General features: G+C 44.3%; 1 protein-coding gene across 1 annotated transcript; it reads right to left on the bottom strand.

Moving 5' to 3' along the window:
• nfatc3b (nuclear factor of activated T cells 3b) lies at window positions 1-25,512 on the bottom strand. Its single transcript, XM_087844228.1, has 10 exons — window positions 25,109-25,512; window positions 16,344-17,022; window positions 14,467-14,865; window positions 14,224-14,383; window positions 10,099-10,298; window positions 7,900-8,072; window positions 6,674-6,814; window positions 6,513-6,568; window positions 2,952-3,645; window positions 1-593 (listed from the first exon to the last, which is right to left on the bottom strand). The coding sequence occupies exons 1-10, from the start codon at window positions 25,179-25,181 to the stop codon at window positions 475-477; spliced, it is 2,694 nt and encodes an 897-aa protein (XP_087700354.1). The 5' UTR covers window positions 25,182-25,512; the 3' UTR covers window positions 1-474.
• Between the last annotated feature and the right edge of the window lie 1,984 nt (window positions 25,513-27,496).

The raw sequence follows: 27,496 nt of genomic DNA, 5'->3' as shown, positions 1-27,496 counted from the left end.
CAAGTTTGTTTTTCTTTTTACTTCAACCTTAAACATGTTTCTAGAACGCCGTGTCACACCACAACAGTTCGGTCGAGGAGCGTCAACGTTAAACCGGGCGAAGGAAATGTAAACGTGTAAAACAAAGCTATAAAAATGTAAATCAGCTGAAGGGTTTCAGGTTTGAGGATCAGATCCAGAGTATCAAAAATAGATTGTTTGTAATTTACTGGCCAATAAATAACAGAATTTTCTTATTTTACGTCTGACGTTACCGATTGTTAGAATTATTATAACAAAGTTCAATTTCAGCCCTTTAATCTTCCTCCGATTCGCTCATGAAAAGTTAAATCTTTGGTTTGTCTGTGAGGTACGAGTCGGTTTCCTGAGACAGACGAGGAAACGGTCGTCTGACGCTTTCAGGCACTTGAAGATCAGTTTGGAGCACTTTGTGCAAACAGCAGAAGAAAAACGACGTTCCTGAGAGCGCTGGTGCTACTGAGGGCCTCCGCAGAACGGTAAGGTGCCGGCGCCGGACTTTGGCTCCCAGTCGTACCGGTCGGGTTGGTCGCCGCCAACCAGGCCACCGATGTCCCTGTCGATGATCTCGTTCACTGCAAACAAAACAAACGTTGTGGTCTGTTTATTCCAGTAAAACAAACGTTGCTGAGCACCTGTGTCGGTTTGTTGGTCTCATGCAGCAACACGTCACCATTTGCAGAGGAGTTGGATTCAGACCTGAGGCTGGACTCTGCAGACCTTTTGCAGATTAAGCAGTTAACTGCTTTGTTATCAGACTGCATGTAATCACCAACTCGATCCCATTCAACTGCAAACTGAACCTGCTGTTTGGGAGGGGCAGCCCCAGCCAATCAGAGGGAAACTTTCTTGGAAGGGGGAGGAGCTAGGATGGCTAGTTTTGAACGATGCTTAGCCTCAGGGGTTGCAGTGGGGCTCAGCATAAGAAGGAGGGATTACTCTGAGGTGTGACTCATGCAAAGCTACCCTCAAAGAGCCCAAAAATCAAAATATGTCTGGTGAACTTCAGCTCAGTTTGTGGGTTAATTAATAGGTTAATCGATTAATCCAAACTGCCCATAGGTGTGAATATGAGCACGAATGGTTGTCTGTCTGTGTGTGTTGGCCCTGCGACAGACTGGCGACCTGTCCAGGGTGTGCCCCGCCTCTCGCCCTATGACAGCTGAGATAGGCTCCAGCGCCCCCGTGACCCTGAAAAGGAGAAGATGAAGCGATGGCTGGGGAATTTCAGCTTCTCTGCTGCTGTGTTGGCAGAGAAGCTGAAATTCACCAGCCGTATTTTGATATTTGGGCTCTTTGAGGGTAAAATTAAAAATAATATGACACAGTTTACTGGACAGAGGTCAGTTTGATTTGAAGGCTCTGCAGTCACAATCTGCACCGATGGTGCTTTCCTTTCATGAAGGATGCTCCAGTCTCCACGAGTGCTAAGAAGGAGTTAATAAAGGAAGCACCTTTCCTTAGGTTTAGTTCTGATTGTGGCTGCAGACTCTTCCACTTCACCTTCCCAGTTAGGAACCTGGACTCTGTTACAGTACCGAGCACGGCCACACGGGGGCACAGCAGGACAAAGTGCTTTAAACGAATTCTCCAAACGCTTGAATCCATCTCATTCAGCTCCCTGATTCACTCCAACAGCAACAAATTAAACAAACTGGCTTAATTTAACTCCTCTGCTCTGCTTTTCTAACCCGTCCATTAAAGACTAAACGCTGTTCACACATCATGAAGCAGCAGGACTGAAATGTGCTGAGCAGGTGTGGCGGTCACGCTGCAGCGCGCTCGTTATGAGCAGCAAAAGATAAAACTGAGTTCATCTGCAGAGCAGCAAACAGCTCGGTCTATTCATAGCTCTGCAGTGAAACCTGAGGCGCGCACACACACACACACACACACACACACACACACTTTAGCGTCACCGATTAACCAAAACTGAGAGGAAGCCGATATAGCCACGGGGAAACGCTTGCTCCACACAAAGGCAGGCTCTAACCCTTGAACCTCCTGCGATGGTGCTAACCGCTGCACCATTGTGCCGCTCCTGCAGCTATGACCTCAAGGACGACAGAAGTTCTGATTTTCGTGGTTTTAAATTCGAGCTGAAAGGCGACGGAGGAAGACAGTGTGAAGATCAGACGCCCCGAGGACAGCTGCTGCCTGTGCCAACAAATTTAACCTCCACCTGCACCATTCAGAGCAGCAAATACAGCTATTATTAACCCAGATCAAACGCAATACGCACACACAAACACAGCCAACATCACAGAGCGACAGAGCACACATGGTGTCACTGACATGAGAAGAACAAACTGAAACGAGCAGGTTTACGAGGTAAAAAGACGAACGCTGCTCATGCTTTGATACTTGGACTCCACCAGGGCAGCTTTGCATCATTCAGAGTTCACAATAATCCTTCTTTATCTCATAATGAGTCTTTGTGCAGCCGCTCAGTTCAATCAGAAACAAGCAGTTTTAGCTCCTCCTCCTTTAAGCAAATTGGCTGCCCCTTAAAAAATAGCAAGTAGGTGGAGCTTCTGCGCCTGAGATGACTGCATCACGAATATCTCGCCAGGCCGGGACTCTGCAGACTATTCACACCTGCAGGCCAGTGGACACTCTGGAGACGCTGGTTTGGGGGCGGAGTCAAGGAGGCCAATCGAGGAGGGGCCTAAGGGTACATCTTTTCATCTTACAATGCTGTGATTGCAGCCATTCCCCAACTCTGTGAATGGGACTCATGACCATTGAGATTTTGGTCACATCGCACAGCCCTACTTGTTGTCACGTCCATAATTTAAAATGATTAAAATTACTTTGACCTCACATCTGTATATTATGTTGATAAATATAAATGTATATTATTGTGAAAAAAACAGGAAGAAGCTTTTTTGTTTTCATCAAGAGTAAATCTGGGTCAACATCCAGCTTCCTACCATCATCCAGCGTGATCTCCTGGAGGCCTAAAGATCCCGGAGGCGGCTGCTCCTCCGGCTCCTGCTTGATGATGAGCGCCTCCCCCGGCCCGGCCAGCACAGAGTCCTTCTGGGGGTCGGCGGGTGTCACAAAGGTACTCCTGGGACTCAGAGACAGGTCCCTCTGAGATCCACCAGGGGAGGAGTGTGGAGGGACGGAGAAGGTCTGAAGCGGGACAGAAGAGGCTGGAGGAGGAATCGTGGCGATCTGAGGAACCATGACGGAGGTCTGAAGGGGAATCAAGGTGGTCTGCGAAGGCAAGGAGACTTGGAGCGGGACCGAGGACGTCTGAGGATACATTAAAGGGGTCTGAAGGGGAGCAGAGGAGTGAGGATGGTGGAGATGGGGGTTGCTTTGGGGACCACACTGCACCAGGAGGTCACAGGAACCATAGTACGCCACGTCAGGACTGAGCGTGCCGTTGCGCGAGGCCGTCAAGCTGAAGCCAGGTGGATTCTGGGAGATGTGGTCTGGCTCCCAGCGTTCCTGCTTGACTGTGTTGACAGCGGGAGGAACGTGGTGTCTGACTGCAGGCAGGTAGGTGAAGCTCTGCGTCACACTTTTCCTTCTCTTCCCGTTAGTGACGTAGAACTGGACCTGGACCGGCGACGTCGCCTTCTTATTGTACACAGGAAGCTCCACCACGATGCTGGACTGGAACACACACACACACACACACACTTTTACAAAACTTGAGCTTTGTTGCTTTTCTGCTTTACATACTAATGCATTTTGTATTCTGGGCGTTTGTAAATGATGTGGTTTAACACATGCGCTGCGCTCTGATCTGCAGCCACACGGAGGCTCTGAGCGCGTCAGCAAAACGCACTACGAAAAAGGGGAAACAGTATTTATATGAATGTCTGAAATTTATCGTGGTAACGCCGGAGGTTTCAGCAAGATCTTGTAACTTCCTCTTTCCACTTCCTATAAAGGGAATCTTGGTCGCCGTCTTAAGAGACGTTCAAACGCCCAGAAAAAAAACCTGAGCAAAATTCTGTGAGCTCGACACTTCAGGGCCCGAAGGGAGACGACAAATCTTAGACCCAAATATTTTCCCTCTGCTCACTGTGCAGCCGGACGTCAGGAGGCAAACAAAGAAACATCACAGCTGAAATCACACTCGGACACCGGAGAGCAGAAAACTGCACAAGAAGCAACAGAAGCACATCGTTGCACGCGCTGACGAAGATCAACGCACCGACACAACTGAGCAGGATCCTGCAATCTCCTGCGATCTCAGACTGAGGTCTGGAGGCTGGCCAGGCCACTCCATGACCCGTCTTCAGCCGCTCTCTGTCGCCTTAGTTTTGGGTCACCGCCATGCTGGAAGACCCATCTTGATTGTTCTGGCTGAGGGCCGGAGGTTCTCGAGGTTCTCGTCCTCGTTAATTAACGATGCGCGGCCTGTTCACACACGTCCGTCGAGTTGATGCCAAAGAGCCTCTGGCTCATTCACACGTTCACTGGAAACTTGAGACGCGCCTGAACATTGCAGCATAGCGCGTTACAGTCATGTTCTTGGTCACCGGATGTAAAACTGCATTTCTTTATTTTATTTGTTTTATTAGGACTCGTCTGTGAATGTACATGGGCTGGTTCTCATACAGCACTTTCCTACTGTACCTGAGCACTGAGCGCTTTACACAACATGCCTCGTTCTATGGGTCAAATTGTGGTCATAAATATTTTGTACTTGTAAATCAGTTTTGTAAGTGTAAAAAGAATTTGTGTGTGGCCAAAAAATACGTGAGAAACTCTGCTCTCAAGTTTCAAGTTACAAGTATGAATTTTGACCCTATTTTTCTTCCTTTCATCTGATTGGCCAATGTCATGTTAATCACAAATTTAACTATCCAATCAGAGAACAGATGGGTTTGGCTGTCGGAGGGGCGCTTTTCTGAACTGCAGGTCCTTGAAGGGTGATACAGTTTAAAGCTGGAGGATCTCTGTATAAATATCTGATAGCAGTTAGGTCCCCTAACTTAGGATAAAGTTGTATATCAGTGGTTAGAAATACCATTATTACTTTAGGATTAGTTTAACACAAAGTCAGGGCTGACCCGGGACCATTGCTGTGAGTCACAGTGCGCAGCATAAAGGTCCTTTCACATCAGACGCAGCATGTGCTGCTAATGCTAACTAAAAGCCAAAGATCCAGAATTTGTTGCTGGCTGCTGAGCTCTGTGGGTTTTTGCAGCAGCTCTACCTGCACTAGATGCACCTGCTCCTTGTCGTTTCTATCTCTGACTTTATGTCCTCTACAACAGCGGTCTCCAACCTTTTTTGCGCCACGGACCGGTTTATGCCCGACAATATTTTCACGGACCGACTTTTAAGGTGTCGCGGATAAATACAACAAAATAAAACCGAAAAAAGGGAAATTTATTCATAACACACGTGAAAAGACCCAGGAAAACTGAGTTAACGATAAAAACGATAACAAAATAACACTGAAAACCGATAAAAACCCTGAAAACCAGACATTTCGCAGTGTTGTGGAAATGACAGTCTTCACTAGTGGGGATACTTACAAAGCCCTCTTCATTATGAATTAGCATACATGTTTTTATAGAACATTTGAAGAACCAGCAAAAAAAAAAAAAACTCTTGTAGGTCAGCGGTCCCCAACCCCCGGGCCTCGGACCGGTACCGGTCCGTGAGAGTTGAGGCTCAGGTGTGAAATGTATAGTTTTCAGGGTTTTTATTGGTTTTCAGCGTTATTTTGTTATCGTTTTTATCGTTAACTTGGTTTTCCTGGGTCTTTTCACGTGTGTTATGAATAAATCTTCTTTTTTTTTCGTATTTTCATATTTATGACCACAATTTGAGCCCATATCGTTCACTGACTCATTTTCTTCTGTGCTTCTAACAGTCACACTCCAGTGGACGCATCGGAGAGCAACTTGGGGTTAGCATCTCACCGTGCAGATGGGATCAAACCACCAACTTTCCAATTAGTAAATACCTCTATGTCAAGGACTTTTGACAAATAAAATTGGACTGATTGATTGGAGCCAACAAACATTTCAGCTGAGCTCTACCTAAAGCTGACTGAGCGAGAGACGCTCAGACATCTGCAAACATTACTGATCCTTCCTGTCGAAACGTTGCTCATCCGTCCCGATCTCAGATCCAGCTGAACAAACTCAGAGTGAACTTGAGCCTTCAGAGCGGGGTCAAAGCGTACAGCTGTATATGGGAGGGTGCGCTTGATTTACAAGTCAGAACAAGAACCTTTTGTTTTTATCATTGCTGGAAGTCAGGATGGTAACTGAACTGAAACATGAAGAGTTCAGCTTTTGTTTGAGGAAAATAAGAAATAAATGTAAACTTTTTGGTTTTTCCGTGTCTCAAAGATGCCGACGCTGCCTCGATGAGTGTTTGCAGTGATTTACTGCAACAGCTGCTCGAGTTGGAGCTCATTTTGAAACTCGAGGGAGAACAAAAAGTTTTGGATTCTTAAATCGTTCACTCTTTCTCCGTCTGTGTGCTGCATCACCATCACTCCTCGTACTTACTCCGCTGCATTTTTCAGGCACGACTCTGGCATCGGTTTCCCACAGCGATCTCCCATCTGAGGGGACGAAACACACGAGTTAGACCTTCAGACAAATCATCAGGCTCACAGGAGTTTATGTAACCTTATTAAAGCTGCAGTAAATTAATAAGGCGATCTTACCGGGCCCTCTCTCCATGAAAACAACCCTGGACTGAGCGGAAATGTTGGGCCCGGTGATGAGCAGCTCCTCTCCTCCCTCCACGGAGCCGCTGGCTGGACTGAAGCTGTCCACCTGAGGGAGCTCCTGACCTGAGCGCTGGGCTGAAAAGCAACAGGTTTATTTTAGGACTTTATTACAGATCCCTGTGCTGCAGAGGAAACCGAACGGAGAAGGTAACTCGAGCATTAACAAACATGCAGCATATTTTTGCCTCTGCGTCTTCTTCTACAATCGTGCTTTAACCCTTTAAAACCGGTCGGAGCAGCACGCTCTGTTTTGCGTAACTACTTTTAAATCCCGGTAGCTCTGCAACCACGTGAGCTAGCGCAATAATTTTTTTTGCATATGAAACCGGAGGAGTTGTACTTACATCTTATGCCATCAGCTTGTCCTCGGTCACAGTTTCCTTCCACATATAGTTTTGCAAAAACTGCATAAAAAGCACTTGCAGCAACAAAAACATAATATTCCAGAAACACGCTTTGCCGATCCGATCAGCTGTTCATAACACTTCTTACGTCCATCAGCACGAACTATCGCGTGTCCGCCATGACCTGCCCGAAACCAGAAGTGACGTCATTTTTGCGGAAATGTAGTTTTTTACCATCAGGGCCTCATGAGCCTATACTGGTGTTTTTAAAAGTTATGTTTGACTTTATGACTTTCTGTGTCGTTTCTGGGATGCTTAGGACTCATATTGCACTGCTGGAAATAGTTTATTTTGATGCATATGCTGCTTTTTTGCAAATTTGCATCATAATATTTATTTTCGTTTTTCCTGCAGTGTATAAAAATTGGTGTATTTCAAAAATAAAACTATGAAGACACTCAAAATAAATTTCCTGTGGTGGGAAACTATTTTGTGCAACTTTTTTGTATTTACAGTTTTGAGGGATAAGCCTCTTAAATTTCTCTAACTAGAAATATATGTTAAAAAACAAAAACAATTTTCAATTTTTTTGTAGTTTATTGCACTTTTTTGCAATTTATGTAATTACTATGCACTTAATGCAGACATATTATTAAACTTTAGGCTGTAATGGTTGTATTGATGTATATCAACTTGAAATGCTCCCAAAAATGGCTCCACAGCATGTAAAAATATAGTATAAGCTCTGGCGGACTTGGTTCTATGGAAGGTCTTAAAGGGTTAAAGGAACACAAGCTTCCTGTTTGCGAGACTCACAGCACTCCACGGGAATCGACGCCGTCTGCAGCCACAGAATCTGGCCGTCCGGCTGAGGGATGGCGACCCTGAACACCACCCGCACCCTCGTGTTCTTCCGCCCGATGTCCGTCTCTCCTTTCTTCAGCTCGATGTCGGCGTTACGCAGCTTCAGGATGCCGGCGCAGTCGATGCTACGAGAAAAACGGCACCGTTTATCAGAAAGCATCGTCTCAACTGCTACTACCTGTTAGAGCTCGCACAGTGTGCGCTGTGGTTCAGGTCCACATTCCTGCCAGCTGCAGAGAAGAATGTGCAAGCTATGAAGCTGAAGTGTGGGAGCGAGAAACTGGTGAAACAAGATCCACAGAGGAGCGACCCACCTGACTACAAACACCTCAGCTTATTAGAGTTAAATGAGCCTGACGTGCCTGAAAACCACAGCATGGCTGAAAGTTGCTGACGTGAGAACAAAAGGCCTCAAGGATCTGTACAAACCATTTTGTGAACACAAGGTCCTTATTTACAGCTCTAACCCAACACCACCATATATGGCTACTACCACTACTAGTTACTGAATAATTGAGCTCACAGCAAAGCCATCCTGTGGCCATGACCACTTAAACTCACTCACGCTGCCTGCAAACACGCAGCAGACTGACGTTATCGCCTTATGTACATGCTTCCTTCTTTAAATGTTTGAGATTACAGTGACATTATTTACATGCTTCCTGCCTCCTCTACAGTGTGTCTAGACTCTGTACCACAGCTCTTTATTTTTTACTGCGCTTCCTGACCTTCGTTAAGCCTAAAGAGACAGCGGCCGTGTATTTGTATCTTTTTAAAACCATGCTGAGTTCTTATCGATGTCATTTCCTGTCACAAACAGCTGCTTTTTGTAATTTCCCCTCCTCTAAAAGGAGGGCGCGAAACCTGGTAGGTGCCTCAGTCACGAAACACCTTCAGAACAAACGTCCTGAGTGTTTCCGTCTTTGTGTTCAAAGTAAAAATTCTCTCCAGTTTTGGGATCATTTCGATCATTTTTGGGGAAATTGTTGCCGTGTTTTGTTGCTCAGATGAAGAAAAAACAGTAACATGAAAGGTTTTCTGGCAGCGAGGCTGGTGTGAAGATCGATATCATTGGGAACGTGATAAAGACTCAGCTACCCAGGGTGTGGGTAGCTGAGCATTAAGTATAATTAGCAGCTGTATGTAAATGGTTTGATATGCTGTGCAAAAGTATTGAGACTCCATAATTGCTTAGTAGTGTCATGTAGTCAGTGTAAGAGGTCAACTAACCCTGAGCTGCCGCTGGTTGACCTTTTCTCAGGTCCTCAAACTGACTTGCAGGAGGACAGATCGTGTGTAGAACCACCACTCAGACTGAACCCTTGCTAACAAACTTGCCTGTACCCCCGTCCTGAGGAAACACCTGAAAACTGTTCCAGTAAGGTCTTCTGACTGCCTGCTCCACATGTGATGGCTCAAAAAAAGCAATGGCTAACACATGGGACATTGTTTTGAAGGTCTGGGGCCACCCTCAGTATTTTGAACCCATTGAGATGGGGTTGGCAGCTTCCACAGGCGATGCCCAACCGCTGCTATGAGGTTTGGTAGGTGGAAAGTTTGTTTCCTTAAATGGTGATAGCGGCTTATCCGTCTCTTTTAGTTGAGCTACTTTAATAAAACTCTTTAATTTAACCCTTTTGCCTCCTTGACTTCTTTTTCTGACCCACTTTTTGTTAATTCAATTCAATTCAGTTTTATTTATATAGCGCCAAATCACAACAAATGTCGCCTCAAGGCGCTTCATAGATACAGAGAAAAACCCAACAATCATATGACCCCCTATGAGCAGCACTTTGGCGACAGTGGGAAGGAAAAACTCCCTTTTAACAGGAAGAAACCTCCAGCAGAACCAGGCTCAGGGAGGGGCGGGGCCATCTGCTGTGATTGGTTGGGGTCATGCTGTGTTACTTCCCCCTCACCGCCTAGACGCCTCAGGGGAACGTAACAACACCTGCCCGTTCTTTACACGTTGTTAGGAAAAATCAGAAAACAGAAATATACATGGAGAAGCAGCAAGTTTAAAAGTCAATATTTGATTTGATCGTCTTTCTTCAGGCTCCTTGAAGGACATTCAAAGCTCTTCTCTGTACTGAAACAATATGAGGAGCACCTGAGTGATGGTGCATAGCTCATAGGGTTCGTGATCGTTACCTGGCAGACATGTCGTTCTCTGGAAGCAGAGGGATCTCCAGCACTTTGGTGGAATCCATAATTTTCTCCTGACACATGGTGGCGACCGTCTTCCCCGTCACTCGGTGGACCTGGTAGAAGGGGTGAGGACGAATGTATCGGTCGTCCGCGGTGCCGATGAACAGCACCAGACCGACCCGCTGCTCGCTGCATCCGTGCAACTACAGGAAAGGAAGAAAGACGAGCTGAAACGTCGCGCTCTGGACTCCAAATTACTTTAAACTGTTTGATGTGAAGCCGACATGCGATATCTCACAGGAAGTCAGTTTTACAATCATTCATTTGGTGCTGGCCGGATCAGTGCAGGGGAATAAACACAGATGTGTAGTTTAGCATGAAGGCCACCTGAGGAATAGACGCAAGTGGTCAGACCTTTATTTAAAGAAATGGTTTGATGGTTTTTGGATAATGATGCATTTTTACCACCAAACAAAAGTCCTGCATCAGCTGTTTAGGAAGTACCATCGCTTTTATACAGAGGCCCATTTTCAGAGGCTCAGAAGTAAGTTTCATGGTCTGGTGAAGCCTACTTCCTAAATATTCCAGGAGAACTTAAGCAGATAAAAGACTTGGAGGTGATTCCATGTGTTAGCCGTTCACTCTCAGCATGAGGTCCGAAGTGAGGGAGGCCATCACTAGGCTGGTTAACTGGTTTCAGAGAGCAGCTAATCCCAGGACATTATTTGGAATTATTATTATTTGGAAAGATTTGTATCCATTTCTTTACTGAACTGGAAACATCTGCCTGCATCTTTGTTCAAAAACCTCTTTCTGGTTTTGTAAAGTTTCGAGAGTTTCCAGTTACTCCTGCTAATGTTGGACCTGAGCTCTACCTGTGACACTGGTGACCATCACATTATGCTCGACAGGTGGAGATAGTGGGTGGGTGTATCAGGCTCTGCTTTGGAGAGGTTCTCCTCATGTCTGTCTGAACGAGCATTTCTGTGACTGCTACCAAGTTAAGACCACCTTCCACTCCTCCTGCCTACGGTGAGCCACAGGGTTCAGTTTTGGGGCCTGAGCGCCTTTAACATTTCTCGTCACTTCTATGCTGATGACATCCTGTTAAGCCCCAGGATGTTACAGATCTTGCTTAGATTCTATTAAAACTTAGATCGCTGAGACTTTTCTCGATTGAAAAAACAAAGAAGTCTGTTTGTGTCCAAGGGTAATGGGAACTCTTGGTCCTCTTGCCACATTTTCTGGAAGAATTGATTGATTTGTTCTACATCAGAGAGTTTAAGATTCTACTTTTGACTTTCAGAGCTCTGCACAGACAACTACCAACGTACTGGGGTGATCGTGGCTCAAGAGTTGGGAGTTCGTCTTGTAATCGGAAGGTTGCCGGTTCGAGCCCCGGCTTGGTCAGTCTCGGTCGTTGTGTCCTTGGGCAAGACACTTCACCCGTTGCCTACTGGTGGTGGTCAGAGGGCCCGGTGGCGCCAGTGTCCGGTAGCCTCGCCTCTGTCAGTGCGCCCCAGGGTGGCTGTGGCTACAATGTAGCTGCCATGTGTGTGAATGTGTGGATCATTGGATGTGTAAAGCGCTTCGGGGTCCTTAGGGACGAGTAAGGCGCTATACAAATACAGACCATTTACATCGTGACCTAAGGTCATGTGATCAGAGCCTGTGCGTCAACGCTGAGAGCTAAAGGAGACAAAGCATTTGTTTTTTTAGCATTTTGTTGCAAAGCGATTTGTGATATTTGTCTTGAAAGGTAGAAAAATAACAACACAAAAACATCTGGACAGACGAAACCAGGAATAACTTGTGCAGGAATGACGGGAAGAGAAACCTACAGAGGAGGAGAGACCTGATGACAATATCCTCCGAACACGGAGGAGGCAGCATTATGTGCATGTTCAGCTGTAAGTGGCCTTGATCGTTGGTGTCACACGTCCTCAGGAAGGGTGTTGATATTAAAAAGCTTATCGCAAAGCAAAAGTGTGACATCTGAACTGAGAAGCTCCCGGCCATAAATAAAGCTGGAGTGGACACATGAAGCATGTTTGAGACGGAGAGAAAACGACTGTGGTCACATTAGCAGAAGGAAAAGAAGAACTGAAAGAGAAATTAACAGTTACTATCGCACTGCAGGGCGAATAAAGCCTTGATTGATTGATTGAGGTGTTATGTGTATTTTTGACCTTTGGACAGCAGCCCGGCTTACATTTATACCTCCAATTGTTATATAAAAAGTCCAAACAAAAAGCCTGTGTCATAACCAAATGAAAGCAAACACTAGAAACTGTTTTAACAGGACGAGAGCTACAGACACGACTGCTTCAAATAAACTTGTAAATAAAAACAACTTGACAGTTAAACATAAATGAAACAAAAACAGGTGGGTGTGGTGGGGCACCTGGGTGTAGCCCACAGCAGTGTGGTCCTTTTTCTTGTTTTGACATGTAACTGAGAATACGACTCGTTTATTAGACCTCCTGTAACTACAGGTTGAAATGCAGATCCTTTCCCAATAAAAGGTCTCGCCATGAAAAGTTCTGATGATGATTGATTGCATATGATTCAGCATTTAAACTGGAACAAAGAACAGGTTTGAAAACGGGAAAGGGATCCTGGGAAATGCTGGGATCTCTTAGAGGACGAGGAAATGAAAAAATGAAAACGGCTAATCGTGACATTTACAGACTTTGCTGCAGAAATCATCTGCATAGTGAGCTGCCTTATCCTTTTATAAAGACTTTTTTTAATTTCTAATATTGTCTTGTTAAGTATTTGCTTTATCATAAAGATAGGGGTCACTGTACCATTTCGTTTCTACCCTCATTCATCTTAAGAAAGATGAGAGGAAATATAGACATAAAGAGAATTTGAAGAACAGCCCTAGCTCTGTCGTCCTTTGTAGATTTCACAAATTAAACAGCAGCCCTGAGTGTGATTATCTGCTTCCTGTGTGACCTGTTGCCCTTTTTCTCGACAGTAAACGCTGCGAGTTTCAGCACGTCTTGCAGCAGGAAGCTTTTCTAGCCTTGGTGGCGGCCTGAGAATGTGACACCCAGAATAGCCCTGCTGGTGTCCGTTACATGCGAGGCCTTGATGGAGGCTTTACTTGTCTCAGCCCGCCTCTGTTGTCTGATCCACAGGCTCCGCGGGGCCGTTCACTTGATACATCAGCAAAGCACGCAACAGTCGACCTGTGACCTCCCGTGGGTCACCACAGGCTCGATGCTTTCAGCTTTTTATTAAAATTATTATTTATGCCACAGACTCAAACTTAACTGTTTTAAGTGTACCAAAAACTGCTTGTTTTCATCTACCTGAACTGTTTTCATTTTCAGAAACCTAAACTTAGCACAGCCTAAACAAAAAACGAAGCTGCAGTTCCTCTAATGTCCACTAGAGGCCTCAGACGTCCCCATAGACTCCCATGTTAAATTGTTACAGCAGTATTAAACACGTTTACAGCATGAAACAGGAAAAAAAAAGGTGTTTTAGTCTTTAAAGATAATTTCACCCTTCATAACGACTCACCTGATTAAACTGTGTGAAGCCTTAAAATGTGCATTATTAGGGGCGTGGCCTCAGACAGGTGGATGGTGACACAGGCAACGTCCACACTGGCCCGGATAGATTTGAAAACGGCGTTTTCGTCTGAAAACGCTCCGCGTCCACACTAGCGTTTTCAGTCGTTTTCACAGAGTTGTGCGTCCACATTGAAACGGCCGAAAACGCTTACGTTCCAGTGCTGTGCAAGCGCAAAACGCAAGAAGATTCGACCTGCCTCATTTCTGTCTGCGGCTTATTTAATTTCCGTCTCTTTGAAACGTCGCGGCAAAATGTCGAGGAAAAGAGTTTTTTAAATGGACTCACAATGAGGTGGAGTTGTTGCTGCGAGTAACACAAAAGTACAAAGTTGCAAAAGTGAGTGAGAAATAAAGACTTTGAAGAAAAGCTCTCTGAAGCATTGGATATTGGAAGACTCCAATATCATTTCAGTTTATTTCTATAACACCCTTGAATCTCACATGTTAAGTCAGCGCCAAGGTAACTAAATCGAGAACAAGCTTAGATTAAACAAACTCAGTGACAAAAAAGGTTCATATCAAACTGATAGTGAGGACGCACCTTAACGACAGGATGTCCAGCAGCCGCCTTGATGGATCCGCGGCTGCCCTCCGTCTCGTAATGCGCCCTGTGGTAGGACTTGGGCTGGACCTCCACCTTCAGCTCGCACTGGTCATACTGGCTGGGCAGAGGCCAGTCCAAAGGAGGGGGCGATGAGGTCCTGAAGGCAGAGAAAACAGATGTGATCATCAGCTAGTAACCGAACTACACCCAAATCTATTTGCTGAATGCTGTAAGGCCCACCTGAACAGAGGGGCGTTTCCGGGTTTGGGTTTGTTCCAGGTAAAGCGGGAGGGCACCTGAAGGAAGAGCTCGGCCAGGCCCTCTTGTTCCCGCCCCTCTTCTGCGGGAGGATCCTGGAAGGACTCCAGACTGGCGTCTGCTTGACCTGCCAGGAGGACCAACTGGCTCCCCGACGTCCTCCTAGTCTTGGAGGGAACGTCCAGCTCAGGGAATCCGCACATGAGGAGGGGTCCGAGGGCGCCGGCAGGGCTTCCCACCCAGGTTTCATCTGTCACGCTGCCCCGTGGGGAGGCGCCTGGTGTGGGGCTGGGTGAGTGGTGAGGGGACGGAGAGCGGGCGTGAGGGTCGGCGCTGGAGTGGCGTCTCTTACCACAGGGGGAGGTCGGCCTGGATGACGGCCTGAGAAAGCAGAGCGGGATCAACGACTCAGACATGCACATCTGAACGTGTTTAGGTCAGGGGTCAGCAACCTTTAAGACCCAAAGAGCCATTTGGACTCGGTTTCCACACAAAAGAAAACTCTGGGAGCCGCAAATACTTGTTGACATCTAAAATGAAGATAACACTGTATATATTGTTTTTACCTTTATGCTTTGTGTGAACAACTAAGGTGTGTTGCTTAAATCCATGAAGTGCTACAGAGAAAATTACATTTTATTTATGTGATTAACACATTTTGAACTCTTAAAGAAATATAACAAAAGCAAAGCTGAACTAAAATGATCCAGCAAACACAAACTGTTATATCGTCTTTGGGCTTTTGGAGCCTTGACCTGACTTTTAAAAGTAATTGAAAAAAAGCACTTTGCTGCTAAAAAATGAAAAATAGATATTTACAAAATTCTGCCTAAATATGTATTTTACCTGGTTAATGTGTGTGGCGGGGCGTGGTCTGCAGCGCCGCTGCAGGGGAGGCGGACGCACCTGAGCGGCACCCGCAATCACGCCTCGCCGCCTTAACGTCTGTGCGATCTCTGCTGTTGTGTTGGTGTGTGTCGGGCTGTGAGCTGCAAAGCTACAGCCGGCTGTGTGCGTACAGCAACCGTGTGTGAAAAGCGTGTTCATGGAAACATCGTCGGGTCTGCCGTGATATGTTTACAACGGGACTTCTGCTCCTGAACCTCTGCGCACAGCGTCTGCAGATCAGGCTGTACGAAGTCACTTTCATCTTTACAGGACTGTAAGCTGTCGTCTGTGAGGCGTGAGCGTGTTTGTTTTAACATAGTTCACGGTGGAGAACAGCTGCTGACATAATGTGGATCCAAAGATCCATAATTGGCCTACCTGGGGCTGAAAGTCTCGATAAATGCACGGCGTTTTGGGGGGTACGCCGGCTTCCGCGAGTGTGACGCTTATTTTGAGCGATGAAAAAATAATAAAATATAATTTTATTTTTATATTTCAATATCACAATAATCTTCCAATTTAGAACTACAAGTTAAAAAAGAACTAACATAAATAAAATACACTTCAGCTAAATACTTTAATTTATTTTCCCAAACCACCCGGAGCTGCAATATAAGGACTAAAGAGCCGCGGGTTGCCGACCCCTGGTTTAGGCAGTTTCTCCTTTATTAAACACTTTTTATGTTTAATAAACCTAAACCCACCTGTAAAGTAATGCAACGTCCCCTGACTCGCTAAACAAGCCCTTCCCAAAATTCACACCTTTAATCACAACTCTGACTATTCAGTTAATTATTAGGATTTAATTATTTATTAATATATAATAATATGTTTATTTTTAATTTTTTAGATCTTAAACAAAAAAAAAAAAAAAAAAGAGTATCGATTACTTAAGGGTACTGTTGTGATTTTATCTTGAAATGGTTGAAATGAACCAAATTAAGCCATCTGGTCTCCATGGCGATATCTACCTGGAAGTGGGCCGGCGGTTGAGCCAATTCTCGTCTGTCACGCTGGTGCGAGGAGAGTGGCACGGTGACTGGCGGGGCGACTGGCGAGGTGACTGATGGGGCGAGAGCGCCGGGTTGAAGGCCATAGGATGCTGGTACTTCTGCTGCCACAGCTCTACCCCAAAGGCTCCGCCCCCACAGCCCGGAGAACCAAAAGGCGAGCCGAGGGGGGAACCCATGGCGAGGCGGGCGGCATCAGGTAGCTCCCCCTCCACATCATCGTAGGTATGCGAGAAAGACTCACAGGAGGAGAGGTCGGAGATCCAGCTCCTGGAGGAGAGGCTGCTGCACGGGCTCGGGCACAGAGCCGGATCCCGGTAGCGGGGCTCCAGAGACAGGTACAGCTGGTCTCTGCACCAGGATGCATCACTGTAACCCCCCTCTGCCCCGCCCACTGCCAAAACATCCTGGCTACTGTCGGGCTCCAAATGGTTGTTTGGAGCAATGGAGGTAATCTGAATGCTGGGGCAGTCAAAGGCTCTGGGGTTCACCTGGGCACCGTACTGGGGCCCCTGAAGTTGGTATCCAACATGTGGGTCTGAGGTGAAACATGAGGGGGAACTCTGCAGCTCCTGGATGAAGGGCTGCTCGACCAGAGCCTGCGCGGAGGAGGGAAACGTCCTCACATCGAGATCTGGACCTGCGAAGCGGAGTAAAGAAAACAACATGTAAATCAGGCAGGAGATCATTTGCATTGCAAATGTGTGGTTTTCTTATTATGGTGTAGCTGTCCTGCAGCAGACGACTGCACCTGACAGGTAATATTCATCAGTCGCCGGGAGAGAAGCTGCAGGAAAGCGGTGAGGAAATAAAGTCCACAGGGTTTCAAAAACAAGACCATCCTCACATCCCAAGAATGTGACCTTCACAGAGCAAAGACTTAAATATCTTCTCTGGGAAATGAGTGTTCGGCACGTATAGATTACTCAGAGTTTAGATATTATGTGTGCAGTCACATCCCCAGGGTGAAAAACACTCGTCGATATGTTATCATTTAATGTAAAAATGACCGTCATGTCATTTGGCTACAGATGTAACAGCAACATGATTAAGCTTCAGTTTTGCTCTTGCACAGTTTCACAATTTCAACATCTTTGATTGAGTATTTTACATGTTTGATGCAGGCTGACTTCCTGTCATTATATCATTCGACATAAAAAACCTCCAAAAAAGGCAAAAAGAAACTAACGTGTGTAAAGATCACTACAACAAAACAGAATGTGATAAAAACATTGTTTCAGCCCAATTATCACAACTGTGATCACCACATAAGCCCGCCGTGACGCATTTCCTCCTCCTCTGTCGATTCATTTTGATCTTCTGTTGATTTGCTTCGACTTCATTTCATTTCTCTCACCAACGATGAGATGCGTCATGATTTCAGGATTAAAAAAAAAGGTACAAAAATGATGAATAACGTCATTTTTTAAAACTCTCATTGCTTTGTTTCATTGGTTCTGCTACTTTTTTTTAAAGCAAGTACTTAACAGCAATTTTATATTTAATTCAAAGCAGAAATTTTCAAGTTTTTCTTTTTAATGTAGCACTTTTAGCCCCGCTGCAGTTCCCTGACAGTTTGGGAACCACTGCGCTTTGCAAACTTTTATTATTTAAAGTTCTTGATCAATTTTGGCCTTCCAAGCTGTCAATAAACGAAACAGGGAGCAAAGCAAACAAACTTGGTGCTTATTGGCTGAGCCACACCGGAGCAAAGAGAAGAGCAACCTCCTTGCAGCTACGCAAAAATGTTGGTGGTTGACTGAATGTCTTTGCTGGCGGAGACAGGGATAAAAATCCATAAGGTTTTATTGATACTAATAATGACATTAGTATCACAATGAATCTGCGAGGTGCATTATTTAGATATACCTCACAGACCTTCAGTGTCCATGCAACTGCTTCAGCTTCAAATACACTCCTGGAAGTCGATCCTGTGTCGCATAGAAAAGCATTTCAGATGTGAAAAAACTGTGGAGGCATTTCTCAAGTGGCGCCGATTAGAAACAGCTGCAAGGACCAACCTTTCACTCAGAAGCTGAGCGTGCAGTACTCTCACCCTCTGCAGCGATCGCACAGGTTGCCTGATGAGAGGCAACCTGTTTCTGGGCATCTGTGGTTCAACTCAGATCGACTGCAATACATCTCAGACAAACTGGAAAAGGTCTGCAAATCATTTGGATCTTATGTATAAATGCAGGCAGGTTGCTGACACGTGGCAATAAATCTGAGTCAGTATGCACCAATAAGCACAACTCATCTACAACGTGTCTCTTTGCAACTAGGTCGTGGACTAATCTGGTTGCCAACTGGCCTCTTATACATAAAAGCAAGGTTGCCAGGTTGGTCATTTTGCGGTTAAATCACGATCCTGCATCAACTACGTCACCATTTGTGGAGGAATGTCTGTTGCAGCTATGTGAGGTTCTGTCTGGACTTTGAATGTAAGAAGTTAAAGAGCATTTCCCCCCACCCTCCACCTCATGATGCTTAATCGATGTAATCAACTTTAATTTGATGCAGCATGAAAAAAAATGCACAGAAATAAATTATTTTTCAAGAATAATTAAATAGATTCAACATCTTTCTTCAACAGAATTGCAGACTGCACAGATGGTTCCCAAAGGAAAAAGTAGTCTAGCTTACTAGGGTATATTAGACTTAACAGTTACTATATACAGTAATGGACTTCTATACATTTTACATCAGATTAAAACTTTGGGTGTAAGAGTCAGATAATTATTTATTAAAAGCTCGACATTTTAAATGAGAATAAGAAAGAAAAGTATGTCTTTGTGCCCCCTTTTCCCTGTTCATGCCCTATCGGCCCCCCTGGCTAAACCTTGCTAGATCCGCCCCTGCACAGTTACGTCAGCTGTAGAAAAAGATCCTGGTGTAGAAATAATATTAAATAAATTCTAACAACAGCTGATCAAGCTTAAACGTGCTGCTGTTGTTCAGCCGCTGGTTTCCTCTTTCTGGTGCAAAGTGGGCCAAAAACAAAGAAGAGAGACGATCAGCTGATCATTGATCAGTTTATGATTGAAGTAGCAGCAAGAAGAGGCAGTCGCTCCATATATCTGTTGTTAAGCTTAAGGTGGGAATGCTTTACAAACATTCAGAGATGAACTTACACACTTGCTTTACTTCTCTCTGGGAAAACTTCCTCGGACATGAAATGCTGGTTTGAGGCTACAAACACACACAGCCGCTCTATCACGTGACCACACTGCTCCGACGTGCTACAGTTATGAGCTGAGTTACGCCGTGTCGCAAGTTTTGTGAGGTGCTTTTTTGATATTTAATGGATCGGATTACATTTTTTATTTCTCTCCGATATCCAATCCAGTAATTTACGTCAGTATCGGACCGATACCGATACGTGATATCAGATCGGTCCATCTCTACCCACCATGGTCACCACCCACCTTGAGGAGTTTGCCCCCTCACATATACTAATGTGCCACAAACAGGACTTTAATATCACCAACCATTCCCATGTTGTTACAGTGTATCCATATAAATGGCCCACCCTGTAGTATAATCCGGGATATTTTTATTCTTTTGATCAAATTAAAGTTGGCAATAAACCACAAAGGTCTGTGAGAGATGGATGTGTGACCACAGACGTCCTGACACACCGACGCTCTGATTTGTGGTTATTTATACTTTTTTAGATGCCCAAAAATGAGATCCGATGAGGGAACTGATACTAAATGTGGTTTAAAAAAGTTTTATGAAATCCCAAACCAACCAAACAACCTCCAGAGGAGAACCACTTCCTGTCTGCCTGCTGATTGTTTACTATTTGCTGTATAGTGTCTGTGACGACGCGTATTCGTGATGCATTATTCAGCTATTTTCAGTAACGCCGTCTCGGTCCGACTCGACTTGCACCGAGGTAATTATGGTGACAGATTATCTCCAACAGTTGAGTAAATGCATTCACACAGCTGCACACACGCCCTACTACAACACTACTATTAATACCCCCCCTTCACCCACCCACCCACCCCCACACACCCACACCTTGCAGTATGTATGCAAAAAAGGCATGAAAGCTCCAACTGTGATCTGCTTCAGTAGCTCCACTCGCTGAGTAGAAATAAATGAGATCTGATGCAACAGTTGCCCCGTTTGAGTGCAGACAGAGGGGGAGGAGGTGATACCCGCCAGCAGCTGGGTGTCACAGAGCGGTTAAAACAAAAAAACACAAGCAAACCAGGAAGTAAAACCTGCCAGCAGCGATGCACGGCAGCACGCTGCCTGAAGCGCATGCAGACAACGAACACATCTGCAGTAGCCATCTGCTGACCTGTCCGTAATCTATCTGCACATCTAATCACCTCACAGTCTATGCATCCATTCATCCATCAGAGCTGCTGAAGCTGCTTATCTGCCAGTCTGTCAAAGTCAGCCTGCGGGACATTCAGAACAGCTGAAAGAAGCGTCAAGAATTAAAGAGAAACCAGTGAAAACTTTTCAGAGGTGCAGACGATTCCTTCAGTGTCTGTTTGACTAAAGAACGAATGAAAGAGTATAAAAATAGCTGCTCGCTGTTTTTCTGTCCATCTACAAACAAGTGTCTCAACTTTAATTTCACGACCTATGAGCTGCCAATAACATCACATCTGCTCAAAATCACAACTGATTATTCCAAGTCCAAGGATTTACTTTAGTTTGCTGTGTCAGCAGTCTGATATAAAACTGTCAAAGTAAGAACCGACTGGTGGGAAATAAGAAAGTGTTATTACATATAATAGTAGGACAAAATTTGTCAGGAGCAAACCACAGCTTTGTCTTCATTAGTCAATACTGGCTCAAAATACTCCTTCAAACAAACTCTGAGAAACCACAGAGTGAAAAATGGTCCAAATTCTTTCAGCTAAAAACGATCCCCGTGTTCTCCCAAAGCTCCTGCTGAGGGTCCACCGCAAACGCCATCGAACAGCAGGAAGAAGACGCCAAAAACAGACCGAACATCTGATAACATCTGTCCACAAGACGAGGTTAATCAATAATATGTTATTAGTATTAATAACGTCGACTATCAAAATCGTCAACGACTGATTTAATAGTCGACGCGTCGTTTGAAGCTTTGTAAGATCACAAAAGACGCAGGAATAAGTAGTAGGATTTAAGAGTGTAATAACGGACTGAAACAGAAGATGGCAGCACTGCATGTACAAGGATGCCAGCTGCCGTTAAATCCCGAAGAAGAAGAAGCTGTGTCCCAGAATTCATAGCGCAGCCCAGCTCAGTTTCCAACAATGGCGGCAGCTAGTTAGTTTTAATATTACTCTTATTATTCTTTCTGGGTCACAAAATAAACGTTTAACATATTTTCAGGCGAGAATGTAGCTGTGTAAACCTCAAATATCTGCTCAGTTTATCAAGACACCACATATTTTCAAAAGCGCTCCGACGTTTTCGGAGACGTCTGTTAGCCACTAGCTCGATAGCTAGTCGGGGGCTAGGCTAACTAGAGCAGTGAGAGCACCGGACTCCCGGCACATCGTTTTCAAACCCACCGCCGTCTTTCGCTACTCAGGTTAAACATGATATATAAGTCACTTAGATAACTTAAAAATGTTATTGTTTGGCTTTTTTTAGTGTTTTATTTGTTCCTGAGTAAATCGGTTTGGCTGAGATTAAAGTTATAGTTTTTACACAGCTGAATAAACGTCAAGCAGACAGCTGATTATCAGAAGTGTGAGATGCTCGAGAATATACTCCGGTGTCCTGTTATATTTTAGATAGCAAGGAGTTTATTAAACTTCACCGAAACAATCTGCAAATTTCATTAAAATTTAATAAACTATCATCTTGTCTTTATTTTTAGTTAGCACATACCTTAAACACTTAAAGCTGTAAGCTAATGATAGTTATATAAGAGCAGATGCTGCTGGTGCAATAAGCTGTATGTTTTACGTCCAATGGATGATGATCTGATTAGTCGACTAATCGACTGTCAAAATAATCATTTGTGGCAGCCCTAATTAATATATTATCATTAACCTCAGTTATGATACAGAAAACCCTCCGCCAACAGAAACGACACTACATTGAACGACAGACACACAACCAATAACAGACGGCTGAAACAAAGAGCAAAGTCTGGCACAGCAGAAGGAAAACAGCTTGTTTCTAAAAGCAGAATCGGCCATTATGTGGAAATACTTTGGATTTAGCACAGGTGATGTCAACTGAGAACAAACCTAATATCCAAATGAGACACAGATGTTACAGATGTTACTGTACAGTGGATCAAATCTGACTTTGCTGCATTCATAATTCATCAGTTTTAACAAAGAGCCAATTTAGACCTTCAGAAAGCTCGAACTATTGATAAAGAAAAACGAGAGGGTGGGACCTCCACCAGGTTAAACATCAAACACTGAAAACACTCAGATCAGGAAACGGGGTCAGCGCATCAGCAAGCAGATAATCAAAGTTATAGCATGAAGGCATAAGCTGAGCCCTCTGAAAACAAACATCAATCCTAAAAGAAACTTGACCTGCTGACAGTATGAAACTGACAAGGAGACAAAGGCAGGTTTGGTGCTTGTAATGCAGAAAAATGCCGGCTAGGTGCTTTTAGCTGTTGATAAAAATCAGAAGTACCGACAGCACGTCACGCAGGCTTTTCTGCACAGGTATGAGCATGAGGCCTGAAAATATCTCGTCAATGGTGCATCAAATGCATAAATGTTTGAAAAATATGACGATTTAAAGTGACCTCTTCTGCTTCGTTCCAGCTTCATGCGTTTATTCTTGGACTCTACTACAGTAGCTGTGCATCAGTAGAACTTCAATACAATCTTTTTATGTTCTTCTAGGAAAACTCTCACAGGAAGTCGGTTATAATTTTTTATTTTATATCAGGGCTGTCACGGGCAATGCGTTTGTGGAGCTACAGACTCTTAATAAATGAAGTTGGAGAAAACCAAACAAAGCGCACTTTCTTTAAGTGTTAGACATATTAGCTTGTATTCTTTCACATTTTATCCAATTAAATTCAATTTTATTTATACGGCGCCAAATCACAACAACAGTCGCCTAAAGGCGCTGCAATATCTGGCATCATCTATTTCTATGACAGATGCCATACAGAAGTAGCGTGTATTCCAGTCCCCTTTCTGATTGGTTGCCCCTCAGTAACCAAGCATTTAAACAGCATGCTGTTATGAGTGTATCAGCCACGAGAAACTGAAAATACGACTAATTCTCAATTTCCGGAACGTTGCAAAAAGACTTCTTAGTCAGGGGGTTTTTCCATTTAAATCAGAGTTTTTGGGCAGCATCTTCCTGTTATTTCTGACCGTTTGATAAACAAATGTATTTTATGTATGAGTAAATTAAACCCTCCCTTTGTATTTTGTTTTTTAAAATGACGATCTGGTGATTTTGCTTCCAACATGATTGGTGAGGAGTAAATTTTTAACGAGCAGGAAACCACCAGATAGATTTCGGGTTACACACACAAGACTTAAAGCCACCAACACGCCACATACGTTGCTATTCGTGGACATTAATTCAAAACTGCAACTTCCTCTTACTTCGATGTGTTATAAATGTTTGCCCACTGGCTATTTGATGAATCAACTGATTACCTTTTTTTTAAAATCAAGTTTGAACAAAGTTAATATTTTTGACTTTTATGCTGAAGTCTTGGGTAAAGTGAGGTTTCTGTGATTTTTTTCTCCTATTTTCTGAATCTTATTTTCCATAAATTGATTTATTGAAAAATAAAATGAAGATAAGATGTTTTAAAAAAGCCAACATTAAGAGCTTTTGCAGTAAAGGTCAGATGACGTAAACGTTAAAATATCTGTTAATGGTTTTCAGTTCAGACATCATTGATCTGCTGATTGATCGGTAAGTCTATCAATAAGTCAGGCAGGAAGTGAAGAAGCTGGTTTGGCCCTCTATTCACCTCCTGATCCACATTTATCAGCAGACAGCTGATGTGTCACGTCGACCAAAACACAAAATCACAACATCCGGTCGGGATTTTCAAAGTAAAATCGCGCAAAGTATTAGACTATGGTGACGTGTTTCTGGACTGTTTTGGGATTATAAACTGATTACTGACTAAAATAATCATTAATCACTGTCGCAGCTGCTTGAAATACGGGAACTGTAATCCTTGTCATTAGACAAACAGCTACAGGTCATTAAATCTGTCATTTAGACAAACGGCTACAGTTTACACAGTAAATTTAGTAGATTATTACAAAGCTGTCTATTATTACACCATAAAATACAGTGCATGGAGATAAAAGTGTGCCAGTCATGCTCATATTTCTATTTTAGCATTTTAAACAATGAATATGTTTTGAGACTATTTCGAATAAGTAGAGTACTTTATAGGAAAAGGAATTGTATATGGCAAACATTTTTAAGGAAATGTAAAAGAACATCTCAGACAGTCCAATGTCTACTTGCTACTGGTGGACCATTTATTTAAAAAAAAATGTAATGTAATGGCTTGATTATACTGACTTTAACCCGCTGGGTTCCCCATCGGGTAAAATCTAGAAGTATTCACCACAAAATAAAAATGAACACCTGACACAAGTTTTGCGGCAGCTTCAAAAGTCTCAGTCCAGTTTCGTGCCGTGTTTTATTTTGAAAGCCACAGCCGTTCACCTCCGGTGGCGCCCCCGTTAGCTCTAGCTTGACGCCGCCGACAAATTGCTAACTAACGTCGAGAAAATGACACGTACCTGCCGTTTGCCTGCCGTCTTCCTCAAAGATGAGTCTGAAGTCCAGCTCCTCCGCGCAGTTTACTGTGGACATTGAAGTGAACAGAGCCGAAAATGTCCCCCAGCGGAAGCCGTGCAGCCGACCTGTCTGCCTGCCTGTCTTTAAAAGTGACCTGTCTCACTCACTGACATCCGACTGAAAGCAGAACTCTGTTTTTAACTGACCCGCCGAACGAAACGACGACTGAATCCGAGCTAAAAGTTGGCCGGCGGCATGTGACGGCTCAGTAAACACGCCTGCGGTCTGCCTTGCTGGAGCACAATGGTCCCATTATCCGCGCTAACTTGTTGTCCTCGCGGCTCCTGCTCGCGTTCACTTTTTACGCTCCTCCAGCTTGATCCGTTTGCTGCCTTCACGGCCGCCTCGGAAACCCCAATACATCGTGTTTACGCGTGACCGGGGCTTTTTGAAAACGGTCCCATTCAGCCAAAAGTGAAAATGGGCAGGGTTTATATACTGCCAAAAGTGGAAATAAAGTGTTTGATCTAAACTTTGTTTACTTTTTCTAAATGAACCTTAGCTGTGATATCTTGGTGTGGCATGTCATAGATGGGTGTGGCAAGTATCAAACAGGAAGTTAACCCTGAAAAAAAACCTTTATCGTACCATTTATTTAACAATTTAAAAGACTGCATTTTTATTTATCTATTTATTATTATTTTTAACTGTGGTACTGCATGAGGAAGTCCGGAGTAGCAGAGAAGCATATGAAGTGGTGCTGTGTGTGATGGGAGGGGATTCCCATTTGGATGGGGTCAAGCATCCAAAGTAACGAAGGAGGAAGGAAAAGAAGGAAGACCTCAGAGGAGGTTCGATGATGTAGTGCAGGACAACATGCAGAGGGATGGAGTGACAGAGGAGCATGCTGGGATAGGAGAAGATGGAGGCAGATGGTCGACTGCGACAACCCCTGAAGAGAGCAGCCAATAGAAGATGATGACTGGTGTCATAACAGGTTTTCAATTCATAAAAATAAAGATTACACCAGTCAGATATTCAGAACCCTCGAATTCCTTTTAAAAACAGCTAATGTGTTTCATCATGTCTGAGCTATAATTTCAAAATAAGATCTTTAAGACATGGTTCATTTGTCTCCAGCTGCTGTAAGAATACATCTGTTTTTGTAAGCAAAGCATTTATTATTACTGCCTCTTTTTATATAATCCAATAATTCATTCATGAACAGAAATAGAACTTAAATATGCTCCCCCCGCTTTTGTAGTCAGAAACTGCTGATCTGTAGCAGTTCCTGTGTTCATATTTAAAGTGCAGCACTGTAGTATCTCTCCATGCACACTGCTGCTAACCTTGCACTTCCTTTTTCAGCTGTGAGACGTTAGTTTCCTGTGTGGCCTCACCCAACTTCATCTTGTTTTCCACTGAGCAGCTGACAGAAAGCTGCCGTGTGCTTTTAGAAAGCCTCCACAGGGTGTTCCTCTCCTTAATTATGACCATTTTTTCAGACACACAGCTTCACATTGCACCTTCCTTGAGTCCCCTCCCAGAGATCAGCAGGCGCCTGGAATCCGTATTTCGCAGCGCCCCTGAAGGCCCCATCAGCCTGCCCTAATTTGACGTCAGCAGCAAGATGTCTCCACCTCACAGGTTCAGCTCAGGACTTCACGGGACTCGTTAAACACAAGGGGCGGTTTTATTTTAACACCATGTGGCACACCTGTGTAGTGACGCTCGTGTCCTGCGTGCAGAAGCTCTGACCTCACCTGAACTCACCTGACCTCAGGTGAGTTCAGGTGAAGTACAGGCTACTTGAAACATGTCACACAGGAAGCTAAAAGATGTAAAACTGCATGAATTCAGAAGTCAGCCCAGGAAAACTCACACCTGCCGGTTCATGAACCGGACCTCAGGTCCAGGTGTGGGTTGGGTGACCAGGTGACCCTCTTTATGAGGGACTGCCGAGCATTGTTATCCCCGGGCCTCCACATCATACAGCGACACCACAGAGATGTGCTGATCTGTGGATGTAGGTCGACACAAATAACAGAAAATTGAGAAATATTTTTAATAATTATTGATCGCATTCTCCTGAACCGAAAGTTGATCAAATATGAGTTAATAAAACCACAGAATTTTTCTTCTTTAATGTCATGCTCATGTTTGCTAAAGATCAGAACAGTGAGAAGGAAAGAGGAGAGGCATAGACTGTATATGAAAGATGGACACAGCTCACATGTTGGTTCATGGAGTGAAGATTAAAGCCTCCAGTTTAACATTTTTGGCTGCCACCATGCTGGTTACTGGGACCCAGAAGTGACCATGTTTAGACAACAGTGTGCAGTATTCATTTATCAGCTAATGAGAACGAGCTGCGTTCATAAACAGTATGG

This window comes from Neolamprologus brichardi, chromosome 7 (assembly GCF_056152115.1).
Source record: "Neolamprologus brichardi isolate AB-2024 chromosome 7, ASM5615211v1, whole genome shotgun sequence".
Classification (NCBI taxonomy): domain Eukaryota; kingdom Metazoa; phylum Chordata; class Actinopteri; order Cichliformes; family Cichlidae; genus Neolamprologus; species Neolamprologus brichardi.
The sequence above is the reverse complement of the archived record's forward strand: the minus strand, read 5'-3'. Positions and strand labels throughout refer to the sequence as shown.